At 42.0% G+C, this 25,798-nt stretch overlaps 1 protein-coding gene across 1 annotated transcript in view; it reads right to left on the bottom strand.

Annotated features, from left to right (window-relative positions):
- Nucleotides 1-307: 307 nt before the first annotated feature.
- SLC26A5 (solute carrier family 26 (anion exchanger), member 5) overlaps nucleotides 308-25,798 on the bottom strand; it is a 44,688-nt gene continuing 19,197 nt past the window's right edge. Inside the window, exons 4-19 of the mRNA XM_005862896.2 lie at nucleotides 24,697-24,807; nucleotides 22,926-23,092; nucleotides 22,077-22,241; nucleotides 20,291-20,443; nucleotides 16,838-16,920; nucleotides 12,076-12,223; nucleotides 10,799-10,912; nucleotides 9,919-9,996; nucleotides 9,147-9,242; nucleotides 8,809-8,915; nucleotides 7,744-7,813; nucleotides 5,372-5,464; nucleotides 4,736-4,843; nucleotides 3,639-3,839; nucleotides 2,999-3,053; nucleotides 308-1,978 (exon numbers count right to left, since the gene is read on the bottom strand). Of these exons, the coding sequence (XP_005862958.1) occupies nucleotides 1,791-1,978; nucleotides 2,999-3,053; nucleotides 3,639-3,839; nucleotides 4,736-4,843; nucleotides 5,372-5,464; nucleotides 7,744-7,813; nucleotides 8,809-8,915; nucleotides 9,147-9,242; nucleotides 9,919-9,996; nucleotides 10,799-10,912; nucleotides 12,076-12,223; nucleotides 16,838-16,920; nucleotides 20,291-20,443; nucleotides 22,077-22,241; nucleotides 22,926-23,092; nucleotides 24,697-24,807 (1,937 nt within the window). The 3' untranslated portion in view covers nucleotides 308-1,790. The remainder of the gene's footprint in view (nucleotides 1,979-2,998; nucleotides 3,054-3,638; nucleotides 3,840-4,735; nucleotides 4,844-5,371; nucleotides 5,465-7,743; nucleotides 7,814-8,808; nucleotides 8,916-9,146; nucleotides 9,243-9,918; nucleotides 9,997-10,798; nucleotides 10,913-12,075; nucleotides 12,224-16,837; nucleotides 16,921-20,290; nucleotides 20,444-22,076; nucleotides 22,242-22,925; nucleotides 23,093-24,696; nucleotides 24,808-25,798) is intronic.

Here is a 25,798-nt window from a genome sequence, read left to right as displayed (position 1 = left end):
AACAACATTTCCAGGGGCTCCTACTGGTCACAATTGTGATCATTTTAGCACCAAAAGAATAACTATAACAGACTGAAACACATTAAGAATTCATGAGTCTATATTTATAATGAAACCTAACTTGTCACCTTCTATTTATTAAACCAACTTAAAAAAATATTTTATTGATTTTTTTTACAGAGAGGAAGGGAGAGGGATAGAGAGTTAGAAACATCAAGAGAGAAACAAGCTGCCTCCTGCACACCCGGTACTGGGGATGTGTCTGCAACCAAGGTACATGCCCTTGACTGGAATCGAACCTGGGACCTTTCAGTCCACAGGCTGATGCTCTATTCATTGAGCCAAACCGGTCAGGGTTAAACCAACTTTTTTGAAGTTAATAGTAAAAGGGAAAAATAAACTTGCCTTTCTAGTAAGAACTGTATTTAAGGATGACTAAATAGCTCAAGTTAAGGAAGGAAAGCTATAGTTTACATAGAAACACCAACTAATAAATGCAGAAGGAATATGAAAATTGGAAAAAAAATCACAAACCTGAGCATTTACTGATTTAGGCAAGTATTATCACCAGATGTTAAAACCCCTGGGTGAATGGCTCATGGGGAACTGGGAATTCATTAGATGCCAAAGGAACACCATGGTGATAACTTCCTAGTCACAAAGGTGAAAACGTAATTGAGGGGATTAGACTGTTAGTAGATTTATCTTAGCATTGAATGGTAGGGTCAACTAGATGTGATGTGTTTTCTGATGTGATACAATTTAAAGCATGTGTCTCATCTATGATATATTCTAGCAAAAAAAATTTTTTTTTCAAATCCATGAGGCCTCTAGATATAACTTCTAGATCACAGGTGGTTCAGGATATAAAAGGACAAGCTAAATAACACCTTAAGAAAGCAAGTAGACATGTTAGCAATATGGGATTCTGCAGGACAACTTCCCCAGTCTCTTTAACGAGTCAATGTCATTAAAAAAAAAAAGGGACTGTGCTAGCTAGACTTAAAAGGATTTAAAGGGACATGATCAGTTATAGTGGAAGGTCATAGAATAGATACTAGTTTGGACAAACCAACTACAAATTTGGGGACAAGTAGGGTAAATTTGAGTATGGTAAAAATGTTCTGGAATGAGAAAATGGAAATTGTTTATGGAAGAAAATAGGTTACAGAACATTGTGTGGCGTATGATCTTATTTTGGTTAAAAGATATAAATATATATTCATAAAGATATGGAAGGATATGCATTAAGTTGTTAGTGATATTTTTTGGTGGCAGTATCATGTTTTATTTTCTCATTTTTGCTTTTCTGTTTTTCTGTAATGCACTTATATTGCATCTGTAAAAATGAAAGCTTATTTATTTCAAAAGAAGAACTAGAAAACCGTGGGTATGCCACCTTTGTTCAATAACTCTCATTACAGAAAGTCTGTAGGGCAACAAGTACAAAAGCAAGGAACACTACCTGTCTGGTGACAGCATAACTGATCTGTAGGTAAAGTGCTTAAAGAGAAAAATGCTTAAGTGCTTAGCTGACAACGATAATACTGAAAAGTAACAGAAATGTCACTGCACAATAAATTCAGGTAAGAGGCCAATTCATCTTGGAAATAGCCAATTAAAAGAAAACCACACAAGTAAGATACATCTTGCTATGCGTCATTCACCCTCCAAATCAAGCCTCGACTACTCGTATTTACTCTTAGAAAAAAAAATCTCGTGTCTAGTATTTAAAATGTGTAAATTAGTCGTTTTGGAAGAGGCTCATACCCGATCCCGGGCTGAGTTCCTCACGCCTCCGCCTGAGTGGCATTGGGCTCCGCATCCTCCTGGGGCGGAGGAGTCAAGGCTTCTTGTTCAGCCAGCGCCTCGCGAAGCTGGCTCCCTAAGACGGCATCGTGGATGCTGTGGAACAGCAGCTCCTTTAAGGCGGGATTTTCAAAAAAGAAGTTTGACGTGAGGTCATTTACAACTTGTGCTAGGAAAGAAGAAAAGAAAATTAGTCTGCACTCTGGGCATCAGTCTTGAACATCAAAAACAAACCCACTTTCGTAGAGTTCAAATATTAGAATGGTAATAAAAGTCTCACTCCAGTTCCTGTCCCCATGGCCTCACACCCCCAGGCGCAGGTGGCTACTTTCATTATTTTCTAATGCATTTTTCCAGTATTTCTTTATGCAAATGTAAGTAAATATATAAACATTTATTCTTATTTCCCCCCTTTTCTCACCCAAAAGAAAGCATACTATATATTATCCTGAATATTTAAAAAATTTAAATCTTCTCAATTTTTATGACTACATGGTATTCGATCTCATAGGTGTAGCCTCGTTGTCTTACTTGGTCCCTTTTGTTTGACAGTTGAGCTTTTCCACTCTATTAACAGTTTTCAGAGACAGTACTGGGACCACTAACCACGTAGGTGTTTCTTATTGAGTGTGTGTAGCACGTTGCTGGATTTGCTGGGTTAAAAGGCAAATGTGTTTTTGACTTTGAGAGCCTCCACAGAGGCTGTTCCGTTCTGCACTCACACCAGCAAGGGCTGAGTGCCTGTTCTTCCACAGTTTGCCTGCAGAGCACACTGTCAAGCAGTTTTTATTTTTGCTGTTATGTAGAGTTCATTTCCAAGCAGTGTTTTAACCAAAATTTAATATGAAACAGGAAAGCAGGCATTGTATAGAAAAACCTACATGATTTTATATAAGTAAGTTTACGGCAGCCATTAAATAATTACTAAGAAATATACCAGCCCAGAGTGATGGTTTATTAGCTCCTCTCCACCAACTGCAGCTCAGGAGGCTGCCACAAGGAGCCCAGTGACAGGAGTGCCTGTTAAGTGGCTAATTTCAAAGCTAGCTTTAGAGTGATTTTCAGAAGAATAATTTTCACTTTCACTAAAAACTAAAATTAGATTGAAATATTTCCAAATGCAGTTACTGAAAAAAGAGAAAAAAAATCAAAATGATAATATTTGTCCTCATTCTAGAAGTGTACTTACCACTGCATCCTGCTAAATACACATAAATACCGACATCTCCATATTCTTTTACAATCTGTAATAATGTTGAAATAAAGTTTAGTTTCTCTTGACTGTGCCAAATGCAAGTTTATTTTTACCAATATGTATTTCACTGATATAAGACACTCTAGTGCATTCACTTGAACTACTTTGCTTCAATAATTAAGCATTTTTGAGCTAATCATTTAAAAATTGTATATTTCTTTTGATTTTTATATGGACAGTGATAATTAGGGATACCAAAGAATTCTTGTTACATTTTATTTAGGTCTATAAATTTTATTTAGGTCTGATATGTACTGAAATATTTACAGACGATGTGGTGACTGGCATGCGCTTCAAAATAAGAGAAGGGGAAAGTGGGTGTGGGGGGACAAGTGAAACAAGATTAACCATAAATTGATAATTGTTGAAGCTGAGTGATACTTATGCGGGGGTTCATTACACTGTGCTCTTTTGAATATTTTTGACATTTTCCATAATCAAAAGTTGAAAAAAACACACAACAACAAAAGATGTTTAAGCGTCGAAAAGGGACTCTAAGTTCAACTGTCTGATTTTTACTGATGGCAAAACTGGGCACAGAGAGATTAAATGACTTGTTCACGATGATGCTTACCCCTGACAGAGTTTTTACACCAACAGAATCGATAAAATTGACTTGTGTAAAATCCAGAATGACAGTGTGGACATTGTCCCCTGGGGGCATAAATCTTTGCAGTTCTTCAGGAATTGTGGTCTTGATGACTACTGGGGGAAATTTTATCTCATCATCCTCTTCTTCAGTCTTCGTAGCATCTTCCCCGTCTACTTCTCCATCCTGTGTCAAAAATTAAATCACACCAGAATTCTATGTATTTTGGTCCTGAGAGTTATAAGGAAAAATTAGTCTTTAGAGTCTCAAGCTACTGACTACACCAGATCTTTTCTAAAATATTTGCCAAATCCCAGCCTTGTAATGTGACAAAAAAATGTGTGCATAATATTCAATTTTAGCTCAGTTTATTTGCCTTTTTTTTGGCTCAATGAAATCTACTCTTAGTCCATTTTCCCCTAACTTCTAAAATAATTCTATTAACTTATGATAGACCATAAGTTACCATAAGCCTGGACAGTAAAAACCAGCCTTTGAGCTTTTTGACTATAAGCTGAATGAATCTATGGCTAAATACTAATGATAAAATTTATTAAGGTTCTGTATGATGTTTACTTTTTAAAAGTAATATTTTCCGCCCTAGTTGCTTTTGCTCAGTGGATACAGCGTCAGTCCGCAGACTGAAGGGTCCTGAGTTCAATTCCAGTCAAGGGCAGGTACTTTGGTTGCAGGCTTGATTCCGGCCCCAGTCAGGGGCATGTGGGAGGCAACCAATAAATGTGTCTCACATCAATGTTTCTCTCTCTGTGTTTTCTCCCTCCCTTTCACTCTCTCTAAAAATTAAATGAAAAATATCCTCGGGTGAGGATTACTGAAATAACAAACAATAATGTTTTCCTGAGCCTATATCACTACTTATTTCAGAAGCATTCTCATAACTAACCTTATCATGCATTTTTATTTTTTATCATGCATTTTTAATACATAAAGGATAGTTAGATTATTTCTAAGCTTTCTTATTTTAGGGACTTCATGCTGTGTTAAAATTTCAATCATGAATAAAGGTGGGGGCCACTATGAATCAAGAGAGAAGGGAAAATTACACTGAAGAGACCACTCACCGCCTTGATAATGGTTGCGTTGGCTAAGTTTGCATTCCCGACTTCTTTAGCATACTTCTTCATGGCCTTTCTTCTTGCTCCCATAATAAGTGCTGGGTTCACTCCCGTCTTTACAGAAGAGCAATATTTGCAAAATCACTTCTTGGCTCCCAGGAACCCCCCCAAACCTTTCTCTACCTTTCCCTCAGATCCCTGAACTGAATTATTCCCTCATTACAAGAATTTTAGTATGTTTTCTTATTCTTGGTCTTGATTCAAGTCAAACAGAAGCTAAATATTAAAGAGGAATTTAAAGTAGCATTTTTCAAACTTAGATTTCTCAGATTCTTATATTTAATAGACTTTGGGTTGATTGTGAGGATTTCCTATAAACTGGACAGGGTAGGATCAAGTTCTAATCATGACCGAAGGAACTCTTGTGATCCCAAGAGCAAGAAATCTAAAATTATTTTTTCACCTTTTCTTAAAATTTTTTTCAAAAGGTTATATATATATATATATATATATATACTCACACACATATATACAAAAATGTACACATACATTTTAAAAGGTTATATATATATATATATACACACACACATCTACAAAAATGTAGAAAGAGAAACAATGTAAAATTAATTTTTTGTGACTCACCTTTCTTTTTAATGCACTGCTATACAAGTCACTATTTGCATAATAAATTGGGGCATTTATTTGGAATATTTTAATTCCAGGAATTTCTTTCACCTAAGAAAGAAAATGTTAGTGAATTTAAAACATGGAAATATTTCAGAATCAAAACTGCAATAGCCTCCCTCTTCCAACCTGAAAATTCACACAGAGGTTGCTAAGGGCCCTCTTAATAGTGTTTAGATAAAATAATGTCTCTCTACTCGTGCTCTGGAGGAAGGAGACCGAGAAGAAAGCCTTTTAAAATGCACATTTTGATCAGAGAACCAGGATGACGGCATAGGTAAACGCCAGTACTCGCTGCCTCCCACAACCACATCAAAATTACAACTTAGATACAGAACTATCATTCAGAACCGCCTGAAATCTGGCTAAATGGAAGTCTTACGAGTAGAGAATAAAGATGAAAGTATATAGAGACTGGTAGGAGGGGCAGAGGCGACAATGGGCTGGTCCGACACTGTGTGGCTTTTATTTATTTATTTTTAAATCGGGAAGATATCTCTGCTGCAGAGGCCTCTTGTGAGAAGACAGGGGTCCCAGCCTCACTTTGGACCCCAGCCCAGGGTTCCAGAGCTGAAAAGAGAAGTCCCCATAACTTGGGCTGTAAAACCAGCAGGAACTGTGACTGAGTGACACTGAGGCTGCTGGAGACCCAGCAGTTCCTCTTAAAGGACAGCGCATGCACTTACATGGTCCTGCTCCCTGTGAGCTCCAGCGCTGGGGCAGCAGTTTGGGGGAATCCAGAAACATACGGGGAGAAACTAGATTATCTGGCATTGGAGTAAGCACTCGGGGTGGCTTTCTCTCAGACAGGGGTGCTCACTGGGGTCACTGTTCCTATGCTGAGACCTCCCCCTGTTGCAGAGATGACTGGCAGCCATATCTGAGTTTCTCATACTGTTTTCTCTGCCCTGGTGATTTCCTGAGACCCCACCCCATCCAATTTGCAGCCCCACCCAAGCTGTTTGCAATGGCTTTTCCATATGAATGGTCTGTCCTGGCTCAGACTTCAGACTTACCTATAATCTCTCAAACAAGCAGCAGCTGGCCATCAGCAAGACCTGGCACTAGCAGCAGCCTGCCTTGCTTCACAGCTTGGCCTAGCCTGGGCACTTCCAAGCCCCACACAAATAGCAGCCATATGCAGATCGCTCTGTGGCTTCTGCTGGGTGGCCTCAGGTAGTAGTTGACTTTGCATTTCCTGGGAGGCCCCAGAGCCACTGTACCCAATGGACAGTTTCAGTCCACACCAGATTACAACTTTACACATCCATGAGCAACACACTCAAGCGGCAAACTCAGTGAACACTAACGCCTCACCGAAGCAAGTCCTACTCCATAGGAGTGTCTCTTGAACAGCAGCTCTTCCACTGTAGTCACAGCTGGTTCTCACAGCCAATTGTCCTGGAGGTCAATTCCTCTCAGTGATGCCAATAGCAATCAAGGCTCAACTACAAGACTGTATACACAGCCTACACAGGGGCACACCTAGTGTGCTCAGCTCAGGTGACTGGGAAGGCTGAGCCACTGGGCCCTATAGGACACCTGCTACACAAGGCCACTCTACCCTAATACATAGAAGCAAACACAGGGAGCCCAGCTGGCATGGCTCAGTGGTTGAGTGGACTTGTGGGCTTGGACCCCAGTATAGGGTGTGCAGGAGGCAGCTAATTAATGATTCTCTCTCATCATTGATGTTTCTATCTCTTAAAAAAAAAGCCTTGTCTCTGGAATGCAGTTTGGAAACAAGTAATTCAGCATATAATTCTTCGGAAAGAGGAGAAAACAGTAATCCTAATACAATCTCATTTCCTAATATCTTACAGTGAATCTGAGAATTTCGTCTCCAGAAAAAACAAAACAGAGAAAACTAGTTTTAAAAGATTTTATAAAAGTCTTTGAGATTCCACATAAGAACATTCAAAATCAAGGATATTTTAAACCCTGATTTTAACCTATATTTTACATAGTTAATATTTTACCATCAGTTTAAATCATCAGAAAAAAATCATGCACATACAAACCATCCTCTCAGTTTCAGTATTTTGTAAATATATACCTTAATTCCAACAATATATATTTATCCTCATTTAAAAAAGAGACAAAATAAATATTAGGAGGTTGAGCAATTAATGTACAGCATAATGTATAGTGTAAGCTATAAAAGTGAATCCAGAGAGTAAATCAATATTCAGGATTTTCACTTTGACCAGTACACTTCTTTCCTTTTAACCCCCACTTTTTGTCCTAGGTGAAAATAAAATTTAGTTAGTCAATCACATTATATCACATCATATGCTTACAACCGTTTAAAATGATAGAAAAGATCCTACCTCCTCATATGCATCTATATCAATATACACATCAGTGTCAGGAAGCTGTCCAAGGACTTTGTAGCTCGGACTGAAGAGAGAGAGTGAATGTGTTAAAATACCATTGTGCTGAGACCCAGTATGTAATTGAAAAATGAAGTTGTACACATTTAAATGTCATGTATGGATGTGCTAGTGAATTCAGGAATACTTGATCCTTATATGGTGCCTTTCACATTCCTAGTGCCATTCCAAACCTAACATTCCCCACACACCTCACACCACACACACCCTACACCTTACTCCCAACATATACATTACACACATACAGCAAATATATCTCACATCACACAAATAACACACACAGACACACAGAAACACATACCCCACATATGACACATACCCTTCACATACACATACACAATGCAATTACACACACATACCATACAAATACACACCACACCAGACACCTACCATATCAACGACCTGATCAGGAAAAAAGACTTGGGCATTTAAAGACGGGGGTAAAAACGAATTGTGCAGAGTTCAAGTCATGCCATACATGACTCAAGTTCTCATTCTACTCAGTAGATAGAACTGTCATCCTACTCTACTTAAGAAGAGGTTTTCTTTTTGTTTCCCGGAGTCTCTGACCGGGGTGTGGGTAGTCAACTGAAGAGGTGGGGAGAAAATAAAAATCTCCAGTTAGCATAGAAGTTTTCTTAAGTTTTGTTTGATAAATTGAAGCCCACTGAGGTAAGGTGGGTTGTCAGGGAGCTTTGAGAGCCAGAAAATGTCCCAAAGTCTTTGCTGTGACATTCCATGGTCTTGGTACTATGTCCTGGTGCCTCTTAGCATGCAGAGGCGAGTGCTTTGTGAGTTAGAATATACAATACAAACACTGGCTGATTTTCTGGTTGGATTCCCTCGATAAGTATTCAGAGAACACACTATGTGCCTGACTCTGGACTCTAGGAACACTGCCTTCACCGTCAAGATGCTCTGTCTGTAGACAGATACAATCCACGTAAAGTCAACACTGCAATCTCGGGCAGGACACTCACACATCCCAATCTGTACACTCACCTCTGTGTTCTGTAAATCACAGTCATCAGCGCAATGATGACAGCAGTAATCAAACCATAGTCCAACCCCAGGAACAAGGAGGAAACGAAAGTCGTAAGCCAGATGGTCTGAATGAAACACAGAAAGCTTTATGGAGAATCCTGTTAACAATTTCCTAGAGTTATATACACACACACACACACACACACACACACACACACACACACGGTACGTAACCTTGCCTAACTGGATACTGCATATAACAACTGACTGTGCTAAATTATAATTCTCACGTTTTTATCAGCACTAATCCCTGTGTTGCTATGATCAATCACCTAACAATCACCTTTGTTACTTACCAGCTCTATTTTGCTGGTTCTCCAGAAAAAGGGGAGATCTGAGAATTGCATAAACATTCCTTTCAGGTTGACGATCACAATGGCGGACAGCACAGCCTGAAACACAGCACAGCCACACTTGCCTCTCCTCTTGCGTCCAAACCGCCCCGTTTGCTGGCTCCTCACTGTCCTCCTGCTGCCCTCCCACACCCTCTCCCCACTCACTTCCTACGCGGCAGTGATGGTACATTTGGAGCCATGAACACCTGGATTTTCAGGACTTGGTTAGCTAAAATGGGCCTTGGAAAACCAGGCTTATATCCTAGCAGCAAACCTGCATGGTAGTCAAGAGGTTCAGAATTAAACTTGGTACTCGAGGAGTTATTTCACCCAATGGCCTTTCTACATTGATTTTCTTTACTCTAACATTGTTCGTCATCTCTACTAGATTAAATATGTCAGTAAACAAATGTCTTAGGAGTGTAGGCCATCTCAGATTTTAAAAGGAAGTATTAGGTGAGAGAAGATCAAGGAGAAAGGGACCTTGGAGACTAGCCAGTGCAAACACCCTCTTTGCAGGTAAACTGAGACCCAGAGATGTTGAGACGGCTTTCCCAAGGTCCCAGTTGCTGGTAGATTGTGGACCAGGATCTTGGTCCTAGCCTTGGCCCTTTCCCATACCACCCTGCTAGGGTTACAGTAAAGACCCATGAGACATCCACAAAAATATAAACAAATAAAATAGCAAAGTCTGTACACATGGAAAACCTCACACCAAGTCCAAGCTACACACCTGGGGTAATGATTCAAAGAGGAATCCGGTGGCTAATATGACCATCAGAATCATTAACGAGGCCAAACAACCTGCAAGCTGCATGAGAAAAGACACATGGAAGGGGCTTTTAGGAGAGAGTAAGAGGCCAGCATAGATTGGTCCTAGTCTTTTGATAAGCAATGTGAGACGATCAAGAAAAGATGAATTCATCTAAGTCACTCAAACCATTTCATAAACCTATTAACTCCTTCCCACTTCTCTGAAGTTCTGGTTCCTCTTACAGCTTTTAAACAGAAGCTGAAATACCCTGACTGAAATCTGCTTGCCAGGGTGGGGAAAGGAGATGTCTGGTGCTGATCTGAGACCCGTAAGGGCCAGAAGAGGTCAGATAAGACTCTGCTGTCCAATGTGGTGTCCACCAGCCACACGTAGCTCTTTAAATTAAAAGAATTTAAACTAAAGTAAAAAATTAAGGTCTTGCTCGCACTAGTCACATTGTAAATGCTCAAGAGCCTCAAGTGGCCAGTGGCTGCCATACAGGATGGTGCAAATACTGAATATTTCCATCACTGGTGGAAGTTCTATTGGATAGTGCTGGCATCCTTCCCATTCTCAGTCTGAGGCTTTCATGACAACATCCTATGTCTCAGATTTGAGGTTTATGATAGCAAGGAGTATCGTATAATTTTTTGATTAAGCTGGAGAGTATACCTCTTTCCTATAAATTTAGCTCCTTGGGATTTGCTTCAATCAATCGTACTTTTTTTCTGATTCACTACACAGCTCACTGGAGCATGAATCTTCAGGCAGAATAGCTTCGGGTTCAGAAAAGAACCAAGGGATTAAAATTAAATTACCACCCAAATCACCAGTCCCGAGAAGCCAGTCGTATACATACCTGTGTCTTCCCTCCAGTGCCCTCCTGAACAAGGCTTCGAGACAAGGAGCATGAAATTGCGAAAGTCTGGAAGAGTGAGCCAATGGAATTGCACAGTCCCAGCGCAATGAGCTCCTTTTCCATGTGGAAACAAAGCACACAAGAGATCCGTTATTCTTTAGAAAGGTGCGATGGCCCACGTAATATACATTTTCAGCAGAATAGGCTGTTTCTTCATTGTCTCTTCAGATATAAGAAATGGTTTAGTATGAACTCAAAATAGGGATTATTACATAATTTAAGGTGGGGGTGGGAAACACTTTGAATTTTTAGTGTTGGTGGTAAATGCTGCACTCAGCCCTTCTTTCCCAAATACTCTCTAAGGGACAATCCTTTTTTAAAATTTAAGTTCTTTATTGTTGAAAGTATTACACATGTCTCCTTTCCCCCCTATTGACCTCTCCCCGGCCGCTCCCGCCCCCCAGCACATGCCCTCGCCCCCCTACTGTCTGTGTCCATTGGCTAGGGATGAAACTTTTTTGTTGTTAAGGTATATAGGATTGTGGTGTGTAGTTCTGACATCTTTTGAATGCCTGGCTCTTGTTCAACCAGAGTACACGTCAGTGTCCTCCTGGGACAGTGAGTCCGGCCCTCAGGGCTACTCTGGTCTTCCTGGTTGGATCACTGTGATTCATATGAATGTGGATCATCTCCTCTCCTCTTAGAAACACAAAGCATGTTAAAACAGACACTGTCATGCCAAAATTATAGCTCATGGCATTCAGATGAAATACCTTATCTGTTGCTATGTTATAAAAGAAGGTGACAAAGAATACACGGTGGAGTTTGAGTGATGAATCATACACTCAACGTTTAATGACCAAAGAGAAGGTTTCCTGAGGAGTAAAAATGGTTCTGGAAAAACATTTTATTCCCAATCTGTGACCTTTAAAAAGTGATCACATCTATTGAATGACAACTGTAATTGAAAAAAAACAACCAAACAAACACAACTAAAAACAGTGATAACATCAATAGCAGTATGGCAAACTGGAAACCTCAGATGGGAGATTTCACCTTTCTAGCTGGACCTCTGCCCATGGGATGAGTATGATAATGATCTGATCTAAATTAATTATAAAAAAATGTAATGTTCAATAAATCATGATTTAAATACATCCACCATCAAACTACACGTTTTTTGATCAAGACAGAGGAATCAAGTTCACTTGCCTTTCATAGCAGAGCATGATGACTGTATCACTAGGGAACATCTGTACAAAAGTAATGATTTTTACCTGATTGCCATCGACCTGGTAGCCATGTTTATTTCCCAAGGTCTTGGCCATCGAGATGGTCACTGAAAACCCAACAATGGCTATGGCGATGGCATCCACGTACACGAGGTGGAAGAGGCTGGTGTCCGGATTGGCTGGAGGGAGTAGCCTGAAAGAGCAAGCTGACTTTAACCCAAGTGCTGTGACCACTGGGAAACAAACATGCAATGAAAGGGGAGCATCTCAGAGGGGCATTATTTACAAAGGAGGTGATCCATGGGTACTTGTTTGCTCTCGTTTGGCAAAAAGGGCCCTTCTGGACACACAGAGGTTCTTTCCAGGCCTCAGCCCCAGAGTACCACCTTTCTACCTGAATGGGTTATCAGCAGAGATCAGATGCCGTTTTATTTAGAAAAGGAGTAACCTCACACCTCATGGCACCTGCATGGCAGGTGTAAGTAAGACCCAGAACAGGAAGAAGAGACATTCGAACCAAAGTCTGAGGGCAGGGAGGGTAGTGGGCAAGGGTCATCTTGGAGGAGAATTACTGTCCGAGCAGTAGTAGGCACTCACTGCTCTCCCTTGTTATTTCACATAACTGCTTCTTCCCAGGATCTCTTCAGGTGAGTTTCTAACATCAGAAAGGAGCTGCAGCAAATTATGCTCCTTGGGTCTCACCTGGGAGTCTGAAGGGGCCAATAATGTGACTCCGGAAGCCCCACAATGGGCAACCTAATTTCTGTGGTCCATTTTATAGGTTGGAAACTCCTTCCTAAAGGAAAAGAATAGGAATTCCCTAGAATAGTTTGGGGGAAGGAGCAATATAGGTTTTCAAAGGCACCTGCTACCATTTGAGACACTGGGCTAGATCAGTGGTCGGCAAGCTGCGGCTCGCGAGCCACATGCGGCTCTTTGGCCCCTTGAGTGTGGCTCTTCCACAAAATACTGACTTCTGCGCATGGGCCACGAAGTATTTTGTGGAAGAGCCACACTCAAGGGGCCAAAGAGCCGCATGTGGCTCGTGAACCGCAGTTTGCCGACCACTGGGCTAGATAATAAAAACAATCAGTTAACTGATGCATAATATTATTCTTACAGTAACAATCACTAGGTATTTCCTCTGTGCCAGGTTCCGTGCTTATTTATCTCCAGGAGCCCTGTAAGCTAGGCACCATCATAATGGCCATTTTACGGATGAAAAAAATGAGGCACAATGAGGCGAGGCAACTTGTTCCAGGTCAAACAGCTCACCAACTGCTCACAATGAAAACCATGAAGAATCCACCTCCCTGTGCCTATTTCTCTTACTATGTCATATCACAGTGACAAAGGGGATATCTCAAGTTCTGGGGTAAAGGAAAGGGAGGGGAGAGAGGAGAGAAATCTAACATAAAAGCCTAGATTATGTGCTACATGCTTGACATACGTCATCTCCTGTATCCTCACGATAACCCTATGAGATAGGTACCATTATTATCCCAATTCATCGGTGAGAAAAATAGATGCTTGCAGATGTCAGGTAATTTGCCCAAGATGGAGCAGGCAGTCACACTCCAGGGGTCTGACTATAAAACTTACTGTCTTGCCCTTGCCCTTTGCTACAGAAGCGTTAGCCAAGAGGGAAGGCCTGGGAGCAGCTTTGGTCTGAGGAATAAGAATATGAGAAAAGGGTTGATTTTGGAATGAAGGGAGGAAAGTCAACCAAGAAACAGAATGTGCTGCCACAACTTGGATCTTTAAGAGTCAACCGCCACTTTCTGGACACTGTACTGTGTACGTACTTACGTGCGTGCGTGTAGACAAGAGTGATATGCATGTGTGTCAGTAAGTGGGATAGTCTGCTTTCAGATAGGACCCAGAATTTCTCCCGTCCTTGCACGTGCTGCTCTCCCATCTAGAGGTGGAATCTGTTTCTCCTCTGGGTAAATCTTGTGATTCGCTTTGACCAGCGGAATGTGGTGAAAGCGACGCTGTGTGAGCGCTTTCAGCGGCTTCTGCTTTTCTGTCCTGTCTTGAGCCACTGCGTAGAGACACCACGTGGAGAGCAGAGGCCAGCCCGCCCTCAGCAGTCCCAGCCCTCCGGCTGAGGTGTCAGCCCCCCGGCTGAGGTGTCAGCCCCGCTGGAGCCTCCAGCCCCGGTCACCCTGTCAGACATCTACAGCTGCAGGAGAGACCCCAAGTGAGAGCAGCCAGAGAACCACCAGCCGAGCCTCACCTGGACCGATGAGCTGTGCACCAAGAAATGGATGCTGCTTTAAGCACTGATAAGACTCACAGATAACGGAAACGGTGTGATGATACAGATATAGATAGGTGGGTAGGCAGGCTTTATTGGTTTCCTGCTTGGTTTGAGGCAAAATTCCAGAAAGATAAGCTTTCTGGGTAGCCAAGTTTCAGAAAGGTAAAATGTCATTTAGAAAAGAAAAAACTTTAGCGCTGACAGAGGGAAAGCAATGTAATCGGGAAAGTATATGGGTGGCATGTGAATTTTTAAAAGAAGTCTAAATGTGAGAATTCACATTTATTCAAATTACTTGTGATTAGTTATTCAGTAGGGTTAGCTCTTGGATCCAGTCCAAGACTAATGTTTATCACATGACTAATTATCTTAGTGACTCAGGGGTGAGGTCATGGAAAGTGCACACCACTGGGTATCGGAAGACTGAGCTCTGGGTCCAGGCTGGGACTCACCAGGAGTCACCAAACCTCATTCATGTCTCTCAAGTGTCACCTTCTTGGATACTCTACCTAAAACAGCAACCCCAGCCCCTCCTATCCCTTTCCTGGCTTCCTCTGCCTGCATAGCACCTCTCACTATCTGGTTATTGCCTGTCACCCCCAGGAGAATATGAGCTCCATGAAAACAAAGACATTCATGCTTACATGTTTGCTTTTCACTGCTGTGCCCCTGGCATATAATAGGCACTCATTAAACACATGCTGAATAAATGAACTTGCTTATCTGTAAAATGGGAATAACGTACGTCGCAAGTGTTATTGTGAGCAGCAACTGAGATGGTGGGTATTAAAGTATTTAAAAAATATTTTTATTGATTTCAGAGAGAGAGAGAGAGAGAGGGAGAGAGATAAATAGAAAAATCAATGATGAGACAGAATCATTGATTGGCTGCCTCCTGCATGCCCCACACGGGATCAAGCCCGCAACCCAGGCATGTGCCTTGACCGAGAATTGAACCCTGACCTCCTGGTCCATAGGTCGACGCTCAAACACTGAGCCACCCTGGCCGGGCCAGGCTAAAGTGTTTTATAAATTCCAAGTCCAAATAGAAAATCAAGCATTATTACTGTGTTATACGTGAGTTCATGCTTCCTCCTTCAACACTTGCTCTGTGGAGTGAACTTTGTCTTAAAGAGCACCTCCTGCTTCCTGTGATTCCCTCAAGGTTCGTAGGTGGGGCTAGAGGCAAGGTCTGAGGGGACATGCCAGGTTCTGTCAGCCTCCAACATCGGGGCAAATGTCTGCCTCGGTTTTTTGGAAAGAGAAGGGGGTGGTGAGTGAGACAGTATAAGAGACAGAGACACAGAGAGATGCAGAGGCCGCCAGAGAGTGTCAGAGAGGAACAGAGCCAGACCGGGAGCGGCTCATCGCCACTCTTGCTCCTTCAAAGAAAGGGAATAAAACATTTAAAGAGTTAGATAAAAAAAAAAGATGAAGCAAAGAAGTAACACATGATTTGAAACTAGAAAAGTTGTTGAAAGAATGAGCCAGAGAACTTTTGGTTACTGTGTCTTGGACGCTTACAGCGTCTCAGGTGCTACACTAATATCTCTGGGGCTCTCAATGGGCCTCGGAAAGGTGTCAGTTACTAGGCTTGCCAGGCAGGGGAGGAAACAGAGGCTTTGAGAGGACAGGGACTTGCCCAAGGTCACGCAGCTAAAAAGTGGCAGGCTAGACTTAGGTCTTTTTGCTCTTAATTTCTATGTCTCCCAAGGAGAGTTTTAAAACACTGGTAAGTGCTAAACAATAGGAAACAAAACAAACACCACATGCCCCGCGGGTGGGACTATAACGGTGCAGGCAGAATGGAGAACGGCGTGGAGGCTCCTCACCAAGTCACACCCCAAAGAATGGAAAGCAGAGTCTCGGAGAGATATGTGCACACCGTGTCCATAGCAGCACTATTCACAGCATCTAAGAGGTGGGAGGTGCACAGCCACCCACCGACGGATGAAAACAGCAACTGGTGTACCCACCGTGGACTTCTATTCGGCTTTAAAAAGGAAGGAAATCATGGCATATGCTGCAACAGGGATGAACTCTGAGGACATTATGCTAAATGAAATGAGCCAGTCACAAAAAGACAAGTACTGCACAATTCTACTCATATGAGGTACCTACTGTAGTCAAATTCAGAGAGGCAAAAAGCAGAATGGTGGTTGCCAGGGGCTGAGGAAGGGAGATGGAGAGTTATTGCTTAATGGGCATGGGTTTCAGATTTACAGGATGAAAAGGCTCTGGAGATCAGTTTCACAACACGAGTATAATTAACACTGCTGAACGGTACTCTTAAAAATGATTAAAATGGTAAATTTTATGTTATTTTTTTTTTACCACAATAAACAACAACCACCCATGCACATGCTAAAAATCAAAAATCAAAACAACAAAACCCCCCAAGCCCCTGCCCCCCAAACCTTCAGCTATTTGATAGGTCAGAATAAAAGGGGTTTCTCATTGCAAGAACACTAAAGCAGGAGCTAGAAACCATATTAGATGCATTTATTAGTCAAGTCACACTGTTACTTCAAATTATTTTCCTACCCCAGAGGAAGTGACCCAACGACATCCACATTGTACGACTCGTGCAAGCTAAACCCAGCTGAGATGCCAGTTCCCATCACCACCTAAAACAGACACAAACCAAATGTCCTTTACAGATGAGAATTCAAATGCCACAAAAATGAGCTCTTCAAATACTGTTAGCCAAACCAAATCTATTCTCACTCAACTTTCAGTTTTAAAAAGAAGAATTATAGTTAGCTTCTAGCAATTCTAAATTCTCCTGACGACTCTCCCCGGAAAATTAAAATGGACTCTAGTTTCCTTGTGGCCTGGATGCTTTTCTTTTTCTTTTGGTCTGTTCCATGCTGAAGTGTTTGGCTAGTTGACTGCAAACAAAAAAACCCATAAAACCTTTCAGGAGTTGGCTGTGCATGTGGGCCAGGGGAAATGTGTCTCTGATCACATGGCGCGAATAGAGGTCACTGAAGCTTGCACTGTGAAGGGGGGTACGATGACAGTGTATCATTATAAAATGTAGATGAGTGGATAAAAAAGCTGTGGCACACTTACACTGTGGAATACTATGCAGCTGTAAAAAAGAAGGATCTCTTACCCTTTGAGACAGCATGGAGGGACCTGGAGAGTATTATGCTAAGCGAAATAAGAGAGTCAGAGAAAGACATGTATCACATGATCTCACTCATATGTGGAAGCTAATGAACAAAATAAACTGATGAATAAAATAGATCCAGAGACATGGAAGCATGCGACAGACTGACGAATCTGAGGGAAAGGGAGGCGGGACAGGAAGAGATTAACCAAAGAATTTATATGCCTCTATGCATAGCCCATGGACACAGACAAGAGTGCGGGTGAAGGCCTGGGGTAGAAGGAGGGTGTGGGGTAGAGGGAGAATGGGGAGTGGAGCGGGTCAATGGGGGAAAGAAGGGGACATCTGTAATACTTCCAACCATAAAGATAAATTAAAAAAATAAAAACAAAAAAAATAATGTAGGTTTGGATCTGCAATCGTCCTGCTGACCCTGTTTCCAGCACCACGTGTGGGGGAGCAGCCTGCAGTTGCCTCCTCCCAGTTCAGCCAGGGTCAGAGTGCAATGCCCATCACACATGTTTCATCATACACCAGCTGCCCGGATTGCCAGGCATAGATTCGGTTGGTGTGGAAAGCAGTACCCTTAGTGAGCTACAAGAAGAGAAAAACAAGAAGGAAGGCAGGCAATTTTCTTCATCCTGAAGAATGATCGCTACAGAGCTTTGAGTGGGCTGCTGAGAAGGAATGAAGGCTGTCCAGGGAAGGGAGCGGTCCCTCACGGTGGTGGCAGCTCAGGGAACCCATAATGAGGTGAGCTTATCTGACACAGCCGCCTGAGAGACCAAGCACATGGGTGCTTCTGGCCCCTTTGATGAGATGCTCCCTGTTCTTTAAAATATATATATTTTAATTGATTTTAGAGAGGAAGGGACAGGGAGAGAAAGATCAGTGATGAGAATCATTGATCAGCTGCCTCCTGCACGCCCCCTACCGGGGATCAAGTCCACAACCCGGACATGTGCCCTGACTGGGAAACGAACTGTGACCTCCTGGTTCTTAGGTTAATGCTCAACCACTGGGCCACACTGGCCGGGCTGAATTACCCCTTTTTGTTGGTCGCATTTATGTCTGTCACCCTGAATTGTATTAGTTGTGCAACTCAAACTGGGGGGTGGTGGTGGGGGTGTTTGCCCAGAATATTCAAATCCATAGGATAAATGTGGCTTCAGTTTCCATTGCCTCAACTTTATATAGTGGAAACTAATTTAAACCCCGCTTTCCGATTAACACAAACAGATTATATTACAAAACAGAATGCAAAACTCAAAAGTGTTTTTATGATAAAAAAGAAATTTTATGTTTAAAGGGAGTCATAAAGGGAGTCATACAGACTGTCCCACATTTTCCAGCGTGGCTTCTCTCTCCCTTGCTCTGAGGAGAACTTAGATAAGAAAGTTAAAAAACACTGGATTCCTATAATCACAAGGATAAAATTCTAGAGAACCACTGCCCTGGGAAACATGAAGGAATCCATTAAAGGGAACCTGGAAAATGGACAGAACCAGGAACCCAGGCCGGGAAAGGCAATCTTCACCATTTGCTGCACAATTAGGCCTGGCCTGCCCGTCTCCTTGCCCTGCAAAGGAGCTGAGAGCCTCGTGCTGTCCTCCGTGACGAAGCAGGAACTCCGTGCCCAGCCCCAATGAGAGAACAGGCTTTGAAACTGCTAGAACAGTGGTTCTCAACCTTCTGGCCCTTTAAATACAGTTCCTCATATTGTGACCCAACCATAAAATTATTTTCGTTGCTACTTCATAACTGTAATGTTGCTACTGTTATGAATCGTAATGTAAATATCTGATATGCAGGATGGTCTTAGGCGACCCCTGTGAAAGGGCCGTTCGACCGCCAAAGGGGTCGCGACCCACAGGTTGAGAACCGCTGTGCTAGACCGTCCTGTTGGGATGTAGACATGACCAAAGCACGGAAAAGGATCAAAGCGATTGGTTTCTTCCTGAGCTGTAATGTTGGCCTGTTGTTTTCGTGGCTCAAACTTTTGGCTAAATTTGGGTCAGACACCTATACTTTCTATTTTTTATCCTTATGGTTCTCGAATTATGCACCAAGGTGCCCCAGGGTACCACGGGGAACTCACCAGGACACCATGGGATAGAACTTTCAAGGAAAACAGTGACATGTGCCAGACGCTATGCACACTTCTAGTCGGAGGTAGTTCACAGTTTCCACATCAGTTCCTACTACACTCCTTTTGATTACTCTGTATCTTTGCAAAACTGGGCATTCGGGGGTTGCTGGGGTAGAAAGCAGGCACCATGAAAAATCGAAGTGAAGAGGAAATGGAGGGTAGAAGTACTCATCTGACTTGAGGATTTGTCAGATAACTGCGGTTATTTAACAGTGTAATAAATATATATTTTGTTTCAATTTATGTGCATTATTTTTACAGTTCTTAGGTTGTTAGACATAAGTACGTATTAAGTTGCTTGGACTTAACTACTTACTAAATTAAACCATTAGGTATTTCTTTTGACGTAGGAGAGCCAGGAACCAAGAAAGTTTGGGAACTTTTGTTTTTTTTTGCTCTTTTCAAAATTGAAACAGCTTAATTTTTTCAGGTTATTAAAGTTATGTGTTCATTATAAAAGAATTAGACAATAAAACATTGAGGCAGAAAAATCTTCCTTAATCTCATCACTCACAGATAATTCCCATGAAAATATTTACAGCGTCTTCACCTATCTTTTAAAAACCATCCATTCAGGGCTCTAATGATTTTTCTTTTTTGTCAGTGTAATTGTAAAAGTTCCCCTTTCAAATTCTACCCTTCTCTTGGCAGAACTGAGAGAGAAAGGTCTAACACCCTGTTCCCTCCCATCCACTTGCGCGCCCCTCTCAGAAACAGCTGAAAGTTGACTTACCGCAAAGAACTCTAAAGGAATGGGTGCCGGCAATTTCTCTTTAAATCTCTCATTAAACTCCTTGCCACCCAACAGCAAACCAAAAACCATCAGCCCGACGCCTAGGGAACACACGTTGAGGTTTTTAACATTCTGCAACACAGCAACTGTACTCTGTAACACAGTGAACACTGGGGTTTACATCGGGCAGCAGCCCTGGGCAGTCACTAGTGCACTAATTCACACAGCAGCCCAGCACTGGGCGTTCTCGTCAAGAGCTCTCAGGCTCAACTCGCTCTCTTTGTAGCTTCCCCCAATTTGGAGCCTTTTCCCCCTCGTCAGACAACTTGAAAGCTGAATTCTTATCCAACAATCTTACAGTGCTCTTTGACATGCTCATGTGTCAATGTAGTATTATAAAATTCAGAAGAGTAACCTTTGTACCGAGTCCTGAGCGTTGAGAAAGGATTAGGGGCTGATACCAGCAAAATAATACAAAGGTAAAGACATAGAAAAACTTTTAAGAGCTGAAAGAGAGAGAAATCCTGGTGAGCAGATGAAAGAAGAATCAGGTGGGCTTTGAAGGCAAGAGGGTGCTGAAGTCTGAAAAGATTTCCAGGAGAGTTAAAGAAAGCCGTTTAATTTTATCCTCAGGCTGCAATCCCAGCACCCCAAATACAGTCAATACTTATCTGGACCCTGGGAAAGTAGGTTACTGCTGAGCCCCGGCTACACACCTTTCTTAGCAATGCCTACAGCATACTCAGGTGCCCGTCTGTTCTGTCTCCTGGGTGACGAGGCATTTAGAAAAATCTCAGAGTAAGAAGCATGCTACCAGCTATTATGGGAAATGAAGAATTTAGTTATTTAGGGAATGTTCCTACAGTTTGATTCCATTTGAATCCATCCAGGATTCAATTTAAATGGCACCCCCTCAAAGTGACTTTCCTAGACCGCTAATCTAAAGGTCTCCCTATGCAGCTTTCCTAGTAGCCAGTGCCTTTTCTTCACAGCTTCGAACAATATTTTAATCAATTACACATTTATGCAATTAATGGCTTACTACTCGTCTTCCCATTGCACTTTAACTGTCATTTGGTTCTAATTATTTAAACATTTCTTTTATCCATGGGTTACTCAGAAGTAGGTTTTTTTTGTTTGTTTCTAAATGTGTGGGAGTTTTAAAGCTATATTTAATTACTGATTACTAATTATACCATACTGTGTAAAAATATACTAAATTTTTAGAATTTGTGATCAGTTTCACATGTAAGTTTCAACACAATTGGTTATTACCATTGTTCCCTATGTTCTTATAACGAATTTATATTTTCTCTGAGTTGGATGCAAAGGTCTGTATATTTTTTATTAGATTAAACTGGTTAATTGTGTTAGCCAAATCTTTTATATTCTTATTTTTTGCCTGCTTGAATAAGCAGTTTTTGAGGGAGTTAGGTTCTCCCATGACACTTTTAAATTATTTGTTAGTTCCCAAAGAGAATATAATTCTGTCTCAAGAAAAAGCTGTCTTTTCAGCTAACGAGGGTGAAGGTGTAGCCACCAAATAAAGACCTAACAAAAAATTCCTTGTAAGGCAGGCAGTATCGTAGATTAATAAAAGGAGAGCTTAAGGTTTAATTCATTTTGTAGTGCTCTTTTCAGAAAAGCTTTAGAATAACCAAGTTTTTCCCACTGTATTAAAATTCTTAGAAAAAAAGAAAAGTGAGCCCTGAAGGTAAAAGAGATACAGAAGAGGAGGAGGGAAAAGAAAGAAGGAAAAACTAGGACCAGTAAGTTGCTTACTTACATACACCACTGAAAAGATCCCACTGTACCGCTTTGTTTTAACTCCAAACAGGTATTTTAACATGGAGGTGAAGACGTGCACAGCTGCGGCGGTGGTAAAGCCACGCACCAGGGGCTCTGTGAGGTATATGGCCACAAATCCAAACCTACAGACACCTAGGCAAAACTATTTTTTTTAAATGACAAAGAAACAAATAAAACACATGATAGATCAGGAAGTTAAAACCAACAGAGAACATACAAATTTCTTTCTGGACCACTTTCTAACACTACACATTTGCACCTTCCAAACCTACAGACACCTAGGCAAAACTATTTTTTTTTAAATGACAAAGAAACAAATAAATCACATGATAGATCAGGAAGTTAAAACCAACAGAAAACATACAAGTTTCTTTCTGGACCACTTTCTAACACTACGCATTTGCACCCGCAACAGTTAAGCAGCTAACAAATCAATCGCTGATTGTACAAAAAACACTGGAAGGTCTGGAGTGGCTTGGAGTCCCAAGGAGCCTCAGGCACTCAGAACCTGGACACGTTGAGTCAATGTCATTGCCTGTTCCTTCCAAGCACATATGAGAAGCCTCTTCCCATTACTAAATAATTCTGCTTCAGGCTTTTCTTGCTTTTGGAATCTCTAAAGTACCCAGCAGCGGTTTGCTGGTTCCTAAAACATAATTAACTTCAGTAAGGCATATAATCGGCCTGGTGCTCCCGGGTGCTGCGAGCTCTGAGCTCTGGGATCTTGCAGGCTGATCCTACCCACCCAGTAGACCAGCCAAGAGTGCTCAATAGATATTTATGAAATGAACCAACGAGAGCCCATTTCCCCGTCTCTGAGTCTTACCTGAATGATTCCTGCAAGTAAGGTCACTGACATGGCGACTTTCACTCTCAAGGCGTCTCTGGCTTCTGTACCGTTGGTTGCGTTTACTCCTCCCGGGATGACTATATCATCTGGTACTAAGCGAACAGCCACGCCGCCAATCATCAGGCTAATTACAGCAAACGGACCTGGAATAGTGACGCGTGAATCAAGGAAATCAGTTTCAGTGTATCTGATGTGATTGTTGCCAGTACTCTAGAGAACACGGGCGAAGTCAACAAATCATCATTGAAATAAAATTGCACTGTTCTCCTTAAGCATTAAACCACTGCTCCTGGTATATACTGGTATGTAAACTGTGTGTGTGCAGACTGTATTCTCCAAAAATGACCATGATGACATCTTCCATCCCACAGACTCTTCTAGAAATTTGACATTTCCCTATTAAGACATAGACTAATTTTTAATTCCCCTCTCCTTGAATCTGAGAGGACTTGTGACATATTAGTAACCAAAAGAATGCTCTTACCCTTTGAGACAGCCTGGAGAGACCTGGAGAGCATTATGCTAAGCGAAATAAGCCAGTCAGAGAAAGATAAGTATCACATGATCTCACTCATATGTGGAATCTAATGAACAACATAAACTGATGAACAAAATAGATCCAGAGACATAGAAGTATGGAAGAGACTGATGAATCTCAGAGGGAAGGCGGGAGTGGGCATGGGGTGGGGAGAGATTAACTGGGGGAATTTATATGCATAGATGCATAGCCTGTGGACACAGAGGATAGTGTGATGAAAACCTGGGAGGGGCAGATGTGAGATGGAGGGGGTCAATGGGAGAAAAAGGGGGACATCTGTAATTCTTTCAACAATAAAGATAAATTTTAAAAAATGCAGCAGCAGTGATACTGTTGACTTCCGAGGCTAGGTAACAACAGGTGATGCAGCTTCCACCTGAGAGCTGTTACACTTGCTCGTGCTGCAGCCCTGAGCGTGAGAAAACTCCAGTTAGGACCAGGTGGAGAGAGAGGGGAGTGGGGAGAGAAAGAAGAAAGAGAGGGAGCAAAGGGCAAGAGGAGAGGGTGAGAGGGAACAAGAGAGAAAGAGGTTCAGGCTTCCTGTAGCTGCTCTAGCCCCAGCTCCCTTCTGACTCTCAACTGCATGAGACCCTGAGCCAGACCTGCCCAGATGAGCTTTTCCCAAATCCTGACCCACAGGAACTGTGAGACACAGTGAAATAATTCTTGCTTTAAGCTGCTAAATTTGGGGGGTATTTGTTACCTAGGAATGGACATCTGAAACATTGTGCCTGTGTTTGCTGGGGGCTGCCTCATGCAGCACCAAGGCTATTATGAAATCCATATAAATCTGATCCTAAATACACGAAATACACTACAGGGAATCCAGAGCCTAAAATCAGATGAAAATGCAATACATGTGTGGTAATTAGGAACTTGCAGTATCACTAATGAAATAAAAAGAAAAACAGATGCAAGTAAATTGTATTATGAATTAAAACACGTATTTCACAGATTTAACAACTGCTCTTTTTACACAAGAAAATTGTCTTTCTTCCCCCCCCTCCCCATTATGCCAAGATGATAAGAAAGCTATTAGTTCTAGAAATTTTTTGGGGGGGGATTGTATTTTAAAGTACCTACTGTGTGTGCAGTAACAAGTTATTATTAAGCAGATGTTCTAATAACAAACATGCTATGTCTTCGGCACATTGCAAAGCTGAGAAAGCCAAATGGAACGGTACTAGAGTATCAAGTATAAGCTTTTACCTATGGATATGTGTCTGGAGGTTCCAAAAAAACAATACATGATAACAGGGTAAAACGAAGAGTACAGGCCGAACACCGGAGGCACAGCTGCCAGCATTGCGAAGGCTAAGCCTGTGGGTTTGAACACCAGACAGAAATAGGGAGATTGTTAGAAAAGATGGTTTATCTGTTTTTTTCTCTTGGTTCTTTATCTCTGATGAACAAGTGACAACCATGTTAACTTAAGCAGAAGTGTCTTCACTGGCCCGCCCTTCTACCCTGAATATACACATTTTCCTACCTTCTGCCCAGGCTGGGATGTCCCCTGGTCATCTCCTCTTTTCCAGGAGTCATTATCGCCTTTGCCTATACCGAGTCATAGCCACCTCTAATTGACTTCCCACATTCATTCTGGTGCCCCTCCCACCAACCAAATCCATTTCCCAAACAGCGGTCTCAGTGACTCTTACAAAGGAAACCCAAGTGAAAAGCATGCTGATAGCTTTCCCTGCACTCAGAATGAATCCAAAAGTGGCTAACACGGCTAGTCTGATCAGTCCCTGCCCACCTCACTCCCAGAACACTGCCTTTCTGTTAATTCTGCAAATCATGTCTTCAAACGCCCAATTCTTTTTCTGCCAAGTGCCTTCACACATGCTACTCCTTCTGCCTGCAATGCATTTCCTCTCATCCTTTTTATTGATTTCAAAGAGAGGAAGGGAGAGTGGGACAGGGATAGAAACATCAATGATGAGAGAGAATCACTGATTGGCTGCCTCCTGCACGCTGCCTATTGGGGATTGAGCCCATAACCCCGGCATGTGCCCTGACTGGAAATTGAACTCTCACCTCCTGGATTATAGGCCGATGCTCAACCACTGAGCCACACCGGCTGGACACCTCTCATTCTTTACCTGCCTCCTACTCATCCTTCAGGTCTCAGCTCACATCTCATTTCCTTAAAGAGGTTTTTGTGATTTACCTTCTTAAATTAGGTCTCCCTGTGATTATCTCATAGTATCCTGTATTTTCCTTCATAGTGTTTAACATCATCTACACTAATAATAGAGAAACATGGTAATTGGCGTACGACCGCTACCCTTTTCATTGGCTAATCAGTGAG

Source organism: Myotis brandtii, unplaced genomic scaffold (assembly GCF_000412655.1).
Source record: "Myotis brandtii unplaced genomic scaffold, ASM41265v1 scaffold17, whole genome shotgun sequence".
Taxonomy (NCBI): Eukaryota; Metazoa; Chordata; class Mammalia; order Chiroptera; family Vespertilionidae; genus Myotis; species Myotis brandtii.
This window is presented reverse-complemented; position numbering and strand designations above follow the sequence as displayed.